The following is a 16,626-nucleotide window of genomic DNA, read 5'->3' on the forward strand; positions in this document are numbered from 1 at the left end:
TGATGTGTGAAGAACATTTAAAGTGTAGAAGTTCGTTCACACAAAATCTATCATGCACTAAATTCTCTTGAAGTATTTCGATGTAATTTTCTAAGAAATTTCAACTGATTGTAACTTTTCCTCGTCGCCAATGTTATTTTGAAGCCTACGTTTCTAGAAAGAGATCGCTGCGGACGGACAATTGTTTTCGTGAATAAGATAATGATGCTGGAACATTCTCATTGGTCCGGTGTCCTGTGCAGGGTGCAAACTGGCATGCTTCCGTGCTGGTGCTTCAGTGGTGCCGGCGCTGAAGAGTCGCTTTCATATGAACATGACGGAGGAACAACTCAGCGCCCACCTGGACAGCTTAGTGGACAACGCCATCAATTCACTCACCACGAGGCTCTACGATGGTTTCCAGTATTTTACCAACGGGATTTTGTAAGATGACTCCAGCGATGATGCTGCAATATTGAATGCATCATAAACTTGCCTTATGGTATGTATGGAGCCGTTTTATCGGTCCTATCAAATCATGTAATACTCATCGAGCCTCGACTTCGCCACCCAGAGTTTAAAAGTTTCGTGACGAAGAAGGGCTTCCAAAAATCGAGATACTTAAATCTTTCCAAAGCTAAATCCAGTCTTGTCAATAATTTTCAATTAGTTTTTCGTCTGTCACAATGTTCTCATTAGCGTCGTTATTATAAGGTCTGACGTCTCCGTTATTGGCGAAAGCGGATTCCGCGTCTGTGGCCGGATGCTGAAAATCGAGGCTAAAAATGCCAGTTGATGAGCTGATCTTATCCGCAGTGACACATTGATCGCATTCCGGCTGTGCCTGAAGCCTTTGAGCAGTATTATGTTTCTCCCGTGATACTAAATCGACAAAAGCTTCCTATTTGCGGCAATTCTGTATGATAAAGTTTTCAGCAATGCTGAAACGACTGATTTTTTTTGGCCCGTCATTAGTTGATGAAGCAAATCAATTACTTAGCAGCCTAAATTTACTGAAGGATTTTGAGTGTTTTTTACGGGATCTATGAAACTTTTTTATCTGTTTAGATTTTTTATAATTGATGCCATTGTAGAATTCGGTAACTTGTAGATATGCTTTATATATATCTGATCTGCAGATCCTTTTGCTACTCTCAAATGTGGTGTTTTTTGTATTACTTTCAGCTTCGTCGTCTCTGTGTAATAATTGTTGAATTGTCTTGATGAAACAGATCTGCTTGTCTCATTGTACCAACGTTATTATCTTTAATATTAGTGTATGATATTTGATAGGTCAGGAGTACATTTCTTGCCAAACTGTTTTTTCTTTGCTATGTCATGAATTAGTGTCGTAATTTTCTTATGCGGAATTTTTTTTTCTCCAATTCGGTTAGATGTTTATAATTATACATTGACACGTTTAGTTCAATGTTTTAAATGTAGGCATAAAAAATGTGTTCAAAATCAGAGAGGCATATTTCATCAAATTCCAAAACTCATTTTTGGCTATGAACAATTCAAGAGGTTGATTTCTTGAAGCATTCTTTCTTGCCAGACACTGAACCATTTTGGATTTTACTGTATTTTTGTTATAATAGTTTAAGTTCAAACAAAATTTCAAATCAATGCGAGTTAGTGTTTTAACCTAAATAGCTAGAAGATTGCGTACAAAATTAGTACGTTTATTGACGAGTTAATGTCAAGTTAATGCGTTGCGCCTAATTTTAGGTAGAACCACAAGACTGACGGAAGATCATGTGTTCCAGACGAAAGGTACTTCATTTAACTGGAAGATATCACTCCAAGCTTCATAACCTTCCGCAGAAGGTTCTACCTAAAATGTGATGTGCCATTAGTGATCTGCAATTAGGTTGAAAGTGTGAGAAAGAAGCATAAATTTACGTTGATCATTTCCGAAATGATTGTGATTTACTGTTTTAACGATGAAATAAAAAATTGAATACGTCCTCAGCAATTTAAAATTACTGGCATTATATGCTGAGCTGGTTATTGGATAGATGGTCTAATGTTTGATATGAGAATAAACTATCGACGAATTTATCATGCAAGGAAACCAAGGTTGAAAACGGTGCTGATTACTATTGTTTCAAATGGTAATCTTACGAGCCAATGATGTATGTTAGAATGAAACGCTCGTTTACAAAACTTCATGTACTACACAACTTGCGACTCAGGAATGGAAATTCATAGATAAAAAAGAAATTACTGATACCTCCTTCAGTCATCTCGTGATGTCATTTGATCAGCGCGACAAAAAAGAATTCTTTGGAAGATGCAGTCATCACTGTCTTTCTTGAATATTTTGAGCTACAAACTAAAAAAAAAACTTGGAACTGCTTCTTGACGAGAATAATCTTCTGATAAAATTGAAATTTTAAGTAAGCGCCGGACACATTTTCAAGTTGACTGTTGACAAATAAACTCGCATACACATATTTTTTCAATGCAAAATTTAATTGTGAAAATGTGCCATTTGTGATCTGCAATACCCTACAATTTCTGGAGTTCTGAGAGTATGAACGAATCATGTGTTCCAGACGAATGGCACTTCATTTAACTGGAAGATATTACTCCAAGCTTCATAATCCTTCGCAGGAGAAGGCACGAGTAAAAAGATAGCGAATGTTAGCTACCAGAGAAGTTATTTGCTACTCAACTCAAGACTACTTACACAGTAAGATGCGCGCTATAAACACCTAGCAATCAATGTAAAATATGTACAATCATTTATATAAAATAAAATATCTACTATGATATTGAAACAGAACTGAGCATGTAAGAAATGACAGGAGTAAGTAGGGAACTGTCGCAGGAAGTTCATTATACACATGCTACCTCAACGATAGCAGTACACGAATGGAATGTCAAGCGACTTAGGGTTGAGTACGTCTCTTATAAACTCCACTACAACCTGACACTTCAGAACAATGAAGCATGTTACTGCTATGTGGGCCTTCCCAATAAAAGGAAAGTTCAGGGAAACTAGCAACGGTTTGGTGCAGAGACAACACGTACCTACTGCTAGTAATAGAATAGTAGTACTTTTATATCTATAGTTAAAGCAAATTCTGGTAGCGTGACCAGATCCGCGAGCAGCAAGAGAAAACTTTGGTTAGGGTTACACGAACTTTGAACAGGGTTAATTGCTACAGCGGGAGAACGATTTTGATCTGTCTATACACTCCTGTTCACATCACTCACACCTGCAAGCTCCACAACTCGCCAATACACAAAATTTGAGTAACAGAAATGTACAATTTACATTAATAAATAGATGTTAAAAATGCTGCCCCACGGACAACCGTCAACTAGAATTTAAAGACTAAAAGTAATTAAATAATCATGGCACGATACCTTGACAAGAACGGACATAGATTCAACATGTGAGCGCTTATTCTACAGTGATGTGTGTCAATTGATATTTCAGCCTAAGCATCACTTCATTATGGTCAGTAAAAACGCGCTACTATGTGGCCAATGTGTTATCAACAATAGAGGAAAGAAGTAATGAGGTAGGCATCAGTGAAAATTAACTAAACAACGCGTCAAAAAAAATTATAAGATCGAGAAGAAAACTCAAATGAGCAGCAAATAAAGCGTACTGCGCTACTCAGTAAGTACTCATTGGATCGGTAGAAAATTCACTTCTCGTTCGAAAAAATGACCAACTAGCACTGTGAACATCACTAACAAGTAATATTGTCTACCACTGGAAATCGCTAGCAGTGCTCCCTATACACTTGTTCTACTTGTGTTCAAAGCGTGAATACTCGTGGCTTTACAACACTGCACCAGGAAACTCAAACGCACAGTTCTTAGCATTAAGGTGAGTACAGGATAGGCCAGAGCAATAGCACGAACAGAGATCCAATCACGCCAGCAAAGATCGACACAAGCCGGGCTATAATCAATCAACATCAGAAAAACACCCGCATGGAATTAAAGCTCGCACTCGTTACAATTTCTCATTAGGAGAGTCTTCCTTTCATTAGTCCATACTTTAAAGTTTGGCATTGAATTTATGGAAGCTTTAAGAGTATTGTCCGAAACTTCATTAATTTCATAAAATGAAGACATAACCTCCGTACTCTAAAAAGCTTGTAATTCACGGCAATTAATTATCTCCTATTTGAATTCAAATTCGGGAACAACAAGCACAACAATTAAGACTGCAACCCTTCACAGCTGCACCTTTACAAATCACGAACAAATTAGTATACGTTAAAAATTAAGTTAGCTGGTTAAATTACAGCAGCAGAGGTATTATGATTCCCAAGAGAAGAGTCATCAATAATTAACATCAGACTCCAACCGTTCATTCCCGGGAATATGTTGAAGACTGGCACAAAATGAAGCTCGACAAATTCAAATCTGAGCTAATCCGTCGCATATGATATGCCAATACTGTAAAGTGCTGGCATCAACCACAGCTGTATAAAGATAAATAGCACCACGACAAAGGAATGTGGACCAACTTCGAGGTAAAATTTCCCGACTGTAGCACAACATGCGGGAAAACACCGACGCAACATACCGTCCCCTGACATAGCGATGCTACTATGCAGAACATAATGGTGAGCAAGCCACACTTCGGCAATTTTCTCGTCGGCATCTCGATGAAGTTCAGATTTGTCTACTGTGCAGAAGCATCAGACAAGTCGAGCCAGGACCTGGTGTTGGCCAGGCGGTGCCTCATATCAAGACTTGGTGTGTCCACCGTCAGACCGTTCCGTTCCGCTGTTCAACAAATTCCGGAACTCTTGCTCCAGCATTTGTCGGGCCTGAAAAAAAAAACACTTCTATTGTAAATACTGAAACTAATTCATTAGATTTTGCCAGAACATCAAAATGCAGCGAGCAGAAAATCGCATTGCAGCTAGTCTTGAGCAGAAATAAAAGTATATTTGATTGCCGAAGAATGCAGAGATGGACGCCCAGAAAAAAATTTAACCGACATTTATTTATGGCCCAGTCAACGTCAACTGGACTGGGTCTGATAAAAAAATCGACTGTATTGATTGAGTCATGGCCTAAAATGAATTTAAACCATCCTATCAATGGCCTTACCTGATTATTTTGAGTTGGTATTTGCAGAGCAAGGGCGAGTGCGTTGGAATCGAAGCTCTCATCCAACGCTATGAGTGATCCATGCACTCCAGATTCAAACAAATTATTTGCATAATCCTGCACAAGTTTTATATGGTTTAAATTTGGATATGAATGATTACCGTTTAAGGGTATATAAAATAAAGAGTCAGTATAGTAAAAGCAATCGAATTCGTGACCTGAAAACACACAGATCAACATTGATTTAACATATTTTAAAAATATGCATTAAATTAAATGATCTTAATTTCAGGAAGCGTCAAAAATTGGACGAATTGTCGCCGAATCAACATTGATTTAAGAAATTTGAAAAATAAGCATTAAATTAAATGATCTTAATTTTAGGAAACGTTTAAAATTGGACGACTTGTCAAACTTTCAATACTCAAATATTCGATGAAGTTTAGTGCTGTTTTACACACTGATAGTTTCCGTACTTTCACACTTTAGAAATAAATAACATATTGACTATTGTGACCGATATGTTCTCACTTTAAGCCCAATAGAAGCAACCCATTTCATGACTCTTTCGTTGGTCCACACGAGGACGTCGGTGTTGTCTTCTTCGCTATTTCGTCGCCGCTCTTCCAGCGCCACGCGGTCGTAGTTGAGCTTCTTCAAAGCCGTGATGCCGAATTGCAGCGATGTTCTACAAAATATAGAATACAAATAAAATCTTATAAATAAAACGTTAAAAAATATTTTCTTTTACTCATTCCTTGTCGCAGACAGTAGCAACTAATCTCCACAGAAAATATATTAAAAATGCCTAGTAAAATTTAAGCATATATACCATTTAAGATAAACATTATGTATTATAACGATAACTATTTGCTCGTTACCCAACTCACAAACAATAAAACGAAATTTCACATAACACCCGAACAAAAAAAAGCTTTAATATGAAAAAATACCCTTTCAATTTACTCGATAATTCAAACTAAAAATGAGACTTTAAACATCCAACAAATTTATTACATTAAGTCACTAAAGAACGAAGACGAGGTAACGCTTAAATTTGGCGTGGAAAATAACCAAGTCTATCTACACATAACATTTAGTCTCACCTATGGAATGCATCGATCATTTTGACTTGCGTGCGTAAGTCTTTCTTGGTGAGATGGTCGAGCATCCTAGCGTCTACCAGACACTCCATGAAGGTAGTACGGTACTGGGGCAGCCCTAGCGCAGGCAACCACTCGTTCCCAACCCACTCGTGATTCATGTCGCCGAATGCAAGAGTTGTTCGCGATGTCTGAGGTGCTGACGGAGACGTCAGGGATACCATTTCCTGGAAATAACCACTCGATCTAAAGAATTCAATCCAATAAAAATAAATGCCGATGATGAGGCATCAATTAAATATTTCTTAGAAATTTTCACTCAAGCTAAAAGCATGTGATAGATAACGCAGTGAAATTTTGCAAAAGACGTTACTTCAATAACAGAGTAATTGGTTTGAGCGTAGAGAACGCGTCAATAAGAAGAAGATCGCCAAAAATTAAGCCTCCCATTCTTGTGTCAACTCACCTGAATAGCTAATCTTAATTTTAGTCGATGTAAGGGATTAGATATGCCTATTTCCCTCTGAATTTCGGCATCACTGAGAGCTGACATGATGGCGCCCGACTTGACGTTAGCTCGACACGCGGCGACGTACCAAGCAGGCATCCCCACCCACAGCTCCAGCCACGCCACGATCGTGGGACCGTTCCAGAGCGCGAAGGGCGTGCCAGCTTTCATAGCCTCCGCCAGCAGCTCGTGACGGTAGCCAGGCATGCTGCTTCAGAAAAAATAACACATTATCGTCATCGAATTATTTCAAAATAACATGAGCAAAAACCCGGCAGATGATAGCTGCCAGAAGCTATATTTAAAAAAATATTTCAGGAAAGTTTTTTATTTTCAAATAATAGTTTAAGCAAACTGTAGTTTTACATATTAAAACGAAAGTTCTTTCACAGGCGACAGACTGCAACATACTTCTTTTTGCCCCTGCGGTCATAGTCGCTCTTCTGAGCCCCGCCGAGGCCTGCCAGGGAGAGCGAGTCAGATGACCCTATGTCGCCATCGCTGTACAGCGCGCCGGGATGGAAGCCTCCGTGCTGCATAGCCTCTTTGACTTTCACTTGTTGTTGCTGCTGCTGATCAATAAACTCTTTTGAGCATTACTGAAACCTCCAGAGAACGCTGAGCACTATATAACTATACTAATACAGAAAGTTATGGCGACCAAGCTACCAATTCTTCAATTATCGTGTAAAAATTAACGGCTCTTTGGCATATTAAATCAATCCTAAATTGCGATACCACAAGACCGATAGAATCAACGACCGAAAATGAATGCACTCAAGAGAAGTTGGCCGATCATTTTACACGCAATAGTATACCTCGAGCTCAATCAACTAAATGATGAGAACGTTCAATAAAATACATTGACTAAACTCTGGCTAGATTTTAACCTCGAGTGAAAAAGTGTCCAATAAACTTATTCTTTTTATATATCTCCAAATATTATCGCAGGTGCAGCAATAGACTGAATAAGTGCCCAATAAACTAGTTCTCTGTATATCTGCAAATATAATCGCAGGTGCAGCAAGCAACCCACCTTATCCTTCTTACTGAAGAAACGACCTAGTGAAGACTTGATGCCCTTCTTCTTAGGTTGTGACGCCATGCCTCCCTTGTGCAAAGACTCCTGGCTGCTGTGGTGGGACGAGAGGGGAGAGGGGGTTGAGTGTGTCGACTCTCCCAACCCTCTACACCCAACCAACCAACCAAGCAAAACGCATAGAAAAAAAATAATCAACAGAAAGTTTCAAAAGGCAAAAAATCTTATTTTGAAAATAAAAGCTCATAATGGGATAGTGATTGCGTTCTGGTGGCAAAATAAGAAGAAGTAAGAAGTTAAAATAACTTTCTGTTTTAAGCATAGGTTGAAATAATCAAACTGAACTAGTGGGAAAACAATTAAAATAACTAATAAAATATAATAAAAAATTTTCAATTTTCCCATTCAAATTTATCATCAAGTCCTAACTAACATGAGACAAAAATTTAAGCATTTCGGCATGCACAATTTTTTTTAAATCACATCTGAAAATGAGTATTTACAAATCTAAAATGAATATTTTAAATCACACTGAACAAAGCCTAAATACAACAATCTACAGCTTTTTAGTAGTTCTTACTAAAAAGCGCTTCGGAACTAGCAGTATTGCGTACATTTTTGTGTTTAGTATCAGGGGCAAATCGTCAGTTAATACTCTTCACATATCAGAAATGGCCAAACGTGTCTACTCTCCCAGCTCTTACAAAAGAGGAAATCAAAACCTAAATATGATTTTAATTTATTACTTACATATCGCTTAAGAGCACAGTAACAAAATTGTTGAAGCAAGTCTGAAAAACCTTCAATGCATGCTTGTAAAAAATAATGCAGAATAAGGTAAACTCTTAATTGTTTACCTCGTCAATTCGATAGACACTCTACGGGAAATAAAAATAATTCTCAATGCCAGCAACAAAATCAAACTCAAAAGAATTTCCAATCATCTGAAAAAATTGCTTCTCAGGTAATTTCAAGTGTTACTTGCAAGAAATACTTCCATCAACAAAAAATGTATCCCGATCAATTAATGAAATTTGTCAACATCATTATTAGGAATAAAAATGTTAATGTGTCTGTTTACCTCTATATTCATAGAAAATATCATGTGAAACAAGCGCCCAGGACATCAGCAGGAGAAACCATCATTAATTTTTATAAAGAAACAAGTCATGATAGAATTTATGCAACAGCGTTAGAACATCTAAAACTTTAAAGCGGAAGCAGCAGAGCAATCTAGTGCGTGAGAAAGTAGAACAACTCTCAGTGTCAGGGCAAATTAAGGTGCATCAGCAATTAAAGAAGGTTTAAGTTGTGATTATTGTTGAAGCCTTCAGCGTTCCTATAATAACCTGAACAATGGGTTGGAGAGAGCCAGGTTGCCCGAAGAGAAGCTCGGACCTTGGCTCGAGTTTAGCCCTCTGTAGAAGATACGCGGGTTTGCGTCAAGTTAAATCTTCCAAAGAATCGGAATAATTCTCAAGCGGTTTGTTCTAACTGGAAATTCTTAGCACATACACGAAAGATGAACCAAGATAGTTTGTTATTCATGAAACTTGGCGAAATAATGAGTTTAAAAGCCACATTAAGCACGAAGCAATGACAATATGGATTACATTATTAAAACACACACACAAAGAACATCAAATCTTACTATTTAAAGTTCAATCTGAACTACAAACGAGAAGAGACAGTCATGCATAGCAAAAGACCATAACGAGCGAAAGATGAGAAATGTGAGGCCAATTAATTCTAAATTAATTTACAAAGTTATCATATCCTATATTAATGCTTTCCTTAGAAATTGTTCAAGAAATGTATTAAGATCACCACATTAAACCGAAAATAGATGGCAGTTATTAATTTATACATAAATGAAACTACGACTTGATAAACATTTAAAATCGTACCACAATTCAGCGTTACTTTAAACCCAACCATATATTGAAGGAAAAAACGTAAAAACGATACCAAATCATCAAGCACAAAGTCCTGTAAGAGCATGAAAGCCATTCATTCAATGCGACACAGCAATCTAAGCTTCTAGACAAACCACAAAGGGAAAACAATTCTGACCCAGGCGAATAAGGCTGGTATTGTTGAAGCCTTGGCATCGTGGAAGTGGCAGGCGAGTGGTCCGGCATAGGCGTGTACCGTCGTAGGTCTTCAGACGACACAGCCAAGTTAGGTGGATAAGAGGTCATGAGACCTCCTCCAGTGAGCATGGGGCCCATAACTCCCCCGACAGGAGGTCCGAGACGGTGAGACCGGGGTGTCGGAGGAGACCCTTCGGGGTGCATGCCGGGACCTCCTAGCGACATTTGGCTGCCGTCATCCCTCCCATCCATTCTGTTTAGCCCGGGGATGTTGGCCTGCTCATATCAAGATAAGTTCAGTCAGTGGCTCTCACTCCAACTGTTGTGTCATCATATTGTGGATCATAGATGCAAGCTCGGCGCTTCAACCTTAATTTTGCTAACATTGATACAAGAAAACAACAACAATATCAAAAGGTTTAACCCATTCATAACAGAGTGCAATAAAATTAATCCTAAATTGCGGTGAGTAAAACAAGAGCAACATATGTAATAAATCTTCGTGCCTACACTAGAGCGGTGCAGAACAGAAAATTAAAATATAACCTAAGTTTCAATTCAACACAGATGTTAAATCATCAGAAGTCCGGACCTACATAATTGGTAGCAAACATTCAAAATATTCGATTTACAAATTTTCTTCGTCTAAACAGTCTTTTCTCTTCACTATAGGACTAAAACAACATTAAAAATCACACATTATCACAGAAAGCATTTTCTCAAATACAAGAACACAGTTGTTATAGCTTCATTATTGCAGTACAAAGAATATCTCCCGCCTCATCAGTCGCCAAGTACAGTTCTCGTCAGAAAACATCAATCGGTTTATCCCAGTACTGGAAGACAAACTTTTGGCACACGGTGATGCTCAGCCGTTGCTACAGTGAGCAGCTAGGTTGACATACGGAAATCAAAGGACAACAAATACGTTAACGTTGGAAAATACCTTTATGGTACCAATCAGAATACATCGAATAAGAAAAGGAGGTGTATTTATCATTACGATTTTTCAATGCCGTTAGCTGTCGCAATATTAATATTAAGTATATGAAAGTGTAATAAATATGAAATTGCTACGCTTGAAAACATAAAGCAATGACTAATATTATCTAAGAAGGAACTAGCACGTAAAACAAAGCAGCGAGCGCAGCACGAGTGAGCGAAGACAATAAAGATAAAAAAGCAGAAGAGAGATGAGCATGCGTAAAATAGCGGTGAGTCATGGCAGCCTAACACCAACAAGGTAAGGATCACTTCATGAGACTCATGTATTTATAGCCCCTGGCCCTCCTGACCAAATGCTTCACAGGAACGTCTGTTTTAAATTTTTGATCTGTCTTTTTTTCCGAGCACTTTCGTCAATGTCTATGATCATAAATTAATCAGTTATCTGGTTAGCCAAATATAATCAGTTATAAAATTATTCTGATATTGAATTATCTCAACAAATGAAAGCTGATATAGAATATGCGAGCGATTTTTAATACAGCAATCGCCACAAGAAAATAATTCGACTGACGAACATAGAACCCGGAGTCTACATTCGTACTTTTTCGTACATCATAAAAAGAATAACTCAGATACCCATAAAAGATCTTTCACTCAACGTAGAAAACGTTTGTGGCTCAATTATCTAAATAAATTGGGCTCCAATGGTAACACGAACAGTTTTTCTTTGAGCTCACATCAGTTCAACTAAATACCAAATATTCGATGAGTATTTCGAAACGTTCCCAACGAAGATCGAAGAAAAATCCCTTTAGTTCCCTACAATGTACGTTTATGAATCGAAATAGAAAGAAATTTCTACAGCTCGTGTAACAGTACAACTATCTTTCGTGAAGTGCAGCGAGAGCTAACATGTCAAACATTAAACTCCTGGTAAACCCTGTACTTGGTAACGAGGTAAGGATGGGAGGGGAGTGGCATCAAATGGAAGGTTACCTGAGAGCCAGGGAGGGAGGCACCCCCGGTCGGTGGTCGGTCCGAGAACATCTGGTACATATGGGAGGGGGACATGCCAGCCGGGGCCTAGTGTGTACAACGACAGAGCGAACGTCACTACGTCACCCTACCCCCAGCCTAAAGTTACATGTACTTACATTCATCATCCTACCCCAGCCTAAAGTTACAAGTACGCTCATTCATGACCCTACCCCCAGCCTAAAGTTACATGTACTTTCATTCATCATCCTACCCCCAGCCTACAGTTACAAGTACGCTCATTCATGACCCTACCCCCAGCCTAAAGTTACATGTACTCTCATTCATCATCCTACCACCAGCCTACGGTGCCTTACATGTACTTTCATTCATTACAAAACGGATAACACAAAACAACAATTTCGCTCAGGTTAATGAAAAGCCATCGAGAACACAACACGACACTATCGTTGGTTCGAAGAAAATTTAAAATAAAGATTGTTGTTATTACCAACATAATTTCTCCACCATTAGAGCCCAGTCAGAAAAAATTCTATCCACAAGCACATGAAAATCATTTTATGCTTTAAGGGAAAGTTATCTGACCAACCACCAAATCAATGTTTTCTTAAAACAATTGAAAAAAAAAATCTAGCTGAAATCAGGGCAAACTATTCCCTCCCAGCCATCACTTCCAAAGAAGAGTAAATAATTTACTATGAAAATATAGCTAATGAGATAGATGTGTGACATATGACTTCATTAGAAGCACACTGGGAAAAACAGCCCCACTTAAAATATGAAACTAAAAATAAAATTTTCCAGTCCGATATAAAAAATTAGAGTATAAATACAATACTTTTAGTTGAAAATATGCTAAAAACAATACGCCAATACAATAAAACCGAACACGAAGTAAGCTACGTAGGGACAAAATCAATAACACATATCAAAATTCCCGGATCAATTCAGATTTTTTCATCTCAAAATTGGAATCTACAATGCAGCTTTCTCTACATTGAGTTCAAAGGAAGCTAACAAAGAACATACGATTAAATCAACAATGGAATTTCAATTTATTAGAATAATTATTGTAGTGCTAGACGGCCAACATAAACCAGCAAATACGAAGCTCATATTTTGTACACTTACAGAATGTACAGAAACATTTATTAATTATTACCGCTATTATAAGTTAAAATTCTGAGGTTAACGCAATGATGCATTAATCTGTATTTTAATTAATCAACATTACTATCAAGATACACGACCTAAATTAAATGTATCAATGCGGTGCATGCACGGATCGTTTTATAGAATTGATGTTATTGATGTGAAGCGTGCAGTATGAACACGTTGACAAAACTTGCCCAATAATACGTTATCAATTACTATAGTTTCCTAATATAGAGAGTTTAATGCAAATATAATTAGTGGCATGTGTACGTGTAGCAACCACGTACCAACATACATACACCGTACCAACATCATCATACTTAAAAAATATAACTCAGTACTCACTGCAGTGAGTGACAGAGAGCGCCTTTTCTCGTCGACGAAAACTTGAGGTCACGGACGGACGGACAGACAGACGGACGGACATGGCGAGCACAATAGTGCATTTTTTCCATAAATGAGAAAATGCGCTAAAAATAATTATAGATTTTTTATATAGCAACGAGTAATATAATTAGTTAACAAAGGCAATTTGACTGACCGTGTGATACTTGTGCATGTAGTCCCGCTGAGGAGATAGAGGAGGCTGTTGAGCATTGGGGGTGGAGCGCCCCGAGAGTGGGGGTGAGTGGTCGAGTGGGAGTGGAGGGCGAGCAGGCGGTCGCATCATGTGGTGGTCAACCACTCCACCCACCACGCGGTTCTCCAGTTGTTCCGCTCGCGCTTCTGTGCTTTGCTTCTCTTCTTGAATCAGTCTGCACGTCCGAAATTAATATCAATTCTCACAGTTCATTTATTCATTATTGACATGAAATATTCTTTGCATTGAATTACAACATTGCCAGAATATTTACAGGTGTTTGCAAGCCCACAGTAGATAATAAAATATCACACAGTGCAGACAATTTTCTTTGTTTAAATTTTTGTCAGATTCAACAACAATGCGGGAGCATTGAGGTCAAGCACGAGTGTATGTACAGAAAATATTTCACAGTAAATATTGTGAAGTACATATATTATTTCACAGTAAATATGTACATCACAGTAAATTTTCAATCTCAATATTCCCGCCAATTATATTTGAATTCGAATATTCTTCAGATTGAAATACAATGTTAGATTATCGACTATTCTAGGATATATTCTGAAAATAATATAAGTCGTGATTTATGTTGAAATGAATAACGACCTAACAATATATTACGTCACAAATATTAAGATTATCCCTTCACCTATAAAACTGATATTCAAAATTACCACGATGTAATAAATATAATCGAAATCTAAATTTGTCACATAAGATGGACCTCATCAAAATTACCACGACCTAATAAATAGAATCGAAATCTAAACTTGTCAAAAAAGATTGACCTCATCAAAATTACCACGACCTAATAAATACAATCGAAATTCAAAATTGTGTCAAAAGATTGACCTGATCAAAAGATACCACGACGTAATAAAACAATCGAAATCTAAAATTGTCAAAAAAGATTGACCTGATCAAAAGTTACCACGACGTAATAAATACAATCGAAATTCTAAAATTGTACCAAAAGATTCAAAATTGTCCCAAAAGATTGACCTGATCAAAAATTACCACGGCGTAATAAATACAATCGAAATCTAACTAAAATTGTCCCAAAAAATGTACCTGATCTCATTATTGATTTACCACGGCGTAATAAATACAATAAATCTAAAATTGTCACAAAAAATGTACCTGATCTCATTATTGATTTACCACGGCGTAATAAATACAATAAATCTAAAATTGTCACAAAAAATGTACCTGATCTCATTATTGATTTACCACGGCGTAATAAATACAATAAATCTAAAATTGTCGCAAAAAATGTACCTGATCTCGTTATTGATGGCATCAAGCTGCTCCTGCAGCATAATAGCAAGTGTCTGAGCGTCGGTGTGAGGTGAGGGAGAGATGAGGGAGAAGAGAGACTCTGCGTCGTCAACGTCGTTGTCTGACACCACCAACTCCGCCCCATCTCCTGGGAACGCTGGGTGACCTCCACTGCCAACTCCTTCACCCCATCGCCCACCAATCTAGGTACATGGATGCAGTATTCAGTACAGTCTACTGCATTTAGTAGAAGTACTCTAGTTACATGGTCACAGTAGTCAGTACGGTCTACTGTATTTAGTAGATACTATAGAAAATACCATGGTATTTAGTAGATATTTTATAAAACAAGTTTTTAGGGACACAATATTCAGTACAGTCTACTGTATTTAGTAGAAACTTCAGAAGATACCATGGTATTTAGTAAATACTTTATAAAATAACAGAGCATAGAGTAGATATTTTATAAAATATCATAGTATTTAGTCAATACTTTATATAATACCTAGTATTTAGTGAATACTATATTATTTATATCTTTTTTTACGTTTCAGTAATATTTATACCGTAAATACTAGCACATCTGGTGTTCCACATATTTGCGAATAACTCTAGTATTAAAAGCATGGTGCAAAATACATCTAGAACACAGACAAAACTCGTAATGACAGCATTATTTTCATTATTTTATCACAACTATCATATTAAAAATATCCCAGATCCATCACGATGCACTGAGAACCGATACATAGACGAGGCATCCTATTTGTCGTTCCCATACGACCTTTCATAAAACAATTCCTTTCGTGAAAGGTCGATGAACTACTTTATTTTATGTAAATACATTACATTTGTAGTGCCTAAAAATCATGATGAATCAATCAATCACAAAAGGCACATGTAAGATGCAAGGTCAGAGATGACGGTTTTATACTTCATTCTAATCTTTTCATTCACATTTTAAAGAACGTGACTTCATTCGGCCGTTAAGTTTAGTTTAATTTTTATTTGATAAATTGATATCAAATTTGCAGATGACACGCCCATGCAGCTACAGATCTCAAGATGGATGCAGGTAATAACTATTACTCAAAACCAAATCATTAAAATATTACTAATAGATACCAAGTACTAAGAAAGGAGAAAATAGAATCTGTGTTTTTACTTGTCCATTTTCATCGGGCATGGTGAGGGTAGGAGGTCGCTTAGGGATGGGCGGGGGCTGAGACTGGGAGCCCGGAACGCCGCCCGCGTGTCGCGGCAGAGACCGCGAGTCGAAACTCGTGTGGGAGCCGCTGCGTACGAAGTCTCCTGGCACACCTCCACCCATACTTGGGGATAGCGACCTGACCGTACAGTATATGCTTTTAGTTGAGGTATTGCCATGGACATTTAATCTAGGCTAAACATGTGCTAAAACGTTAACATAGGAAGTCTTCTGGCACACCTCCGCCCAAGCTTGGGGATAGTGACCTGACCGTATGGTATGTTTTTAATTGAGATATTATCATGATCATTTAATCTGGGGTACAATCGTGTGCTAAATGTTACACACGAAGTCCCCTGGCACAGCTCCGCCCATGCTTGGGGATAGCGACCTGACCGTACATTGTGCTTTAATTGAGGTATTATTATCAACATTTAATCTAGGCTAAACATGTGTTAAAACGTTAACAAAGGAAGTCTACTGGCACACCTTCTTGTTTGGGGATAGTGAGCTGACCTTACAGTATATGCTTTTAGTTAAGGTATTATTATGGACATTATTATCAACATTTAATCTAGGCTAAACATGTGCTAAAACGTTAACGTAGGAAGTCTCCTGGCACACCACCCTTGTTTGGGGATAGCGACCT

At 37.7% G+C, this 16,626-nt stretch overlaps 2 protein-coding genes across 11 annotated transcripts in view; one reads left to right on the forward strand and one right to left on the reverse strand.

Moving 5' to 3' along the window:
- Positions 1-1,342, forward strand: part of LOC108667473 (phosphatidylinositol 4-kinase beta) — a 63,654-nt gene extending 62,312 nt beyond the window's left edge. For all 3 annotated transcript variants that reach the window (XM_018154498.2, XM_018154499.2, XM_047885686.1), the window contains one exon: positions 243-1,342. In XM_018154498.2, the coding sequence (XP_018009987.1) occupies positions 243-427 (185 nt within the window). In that variant the 3' untranslated portion in view covers positions 428-1,342. The remainder of the gene's footprint in view (positions 1-242) is intronic.
- A 794-nt stretch (positions 1,343-2,136) lies between these two features.
- The window catches only part of LOC108667472 (liprin-alpha-1), a 121,352-nt gene continuing 106,862 nt past the window's right edge, over positions 2,137-16,626 (reverse strand). For 2 of the 8 annotated variants that reach the window (XM_047885681.1, XM_018154497.2), the window contains exons 12-24: positions 15,936-16,116; positions 14,771-14,973; positions 13,451-13,664; positions 11,755-11,841; positions 9,791-10,086; positions 9,067-9,135; positions 7,715-7,865; positions 7,090-7,250; positions 6,637-6,889; positions 6,174-6,397; positions 5,599-5,755; positions 5,068-5,184; positions 2,137-4,781 (exon numbers count right to left, since the gene is read on the reverse strand). In XM_047885681.1, coding sequence (XP_047741637.1) covers positions 4,698-4,781; positions 5,068-5,184; positions 5,599-5,755; positions 6,174-6,397; positions 6,637-6,889; positions 7,090-7,250; positions 7,715-7,865; positions 9,067-9,135; positions 9,791-10,086; positions 11,755-11,841; positions 13,451-13,664; positions 14,771-14,973; positions 15,936-16,116 — 2,197 coding nt within the window. In that variant the 3' untranslated portion in view covers positions 2,137-4,697. The remainder of the gene's footprint in view (positions 4,782-5,067; positions 5,185-5,598; positions 5,756-6,173; positions 6,398-6,636; positions 6,890-7,089; positions 7,251-7,714; positions 7,866-9,066; positions 9,136-9,790; positions 10,087-11,754; positions 11,842-13,450; positions 13,665-14,770; positions 14,974-15,935; positions 16,117-16,626) is intronic. The other 6 variants (XM_047885682.1, XM_047885680.1, XM_047885679.1 and 3 more) reach the window with 6 other exon arrangements.

Source organism: Hyalella azteca, unplaced genomic scaffold (genome assembly GCF_000764305.2).
Source record: "Hyalella azteca isolate HAZT.00-mixed unplaced genomic scaffold, Hazt_2.0.2 contig2766, whole genome shotgun sequence".
Classification (NCBI taxonomy): domain Eukaryota; kingdom Metazoa; phylum Arthropoda; class Malacostraca; order Amphipoda; family Hyalellidae; genus Hyalella; species Hyalella azteca.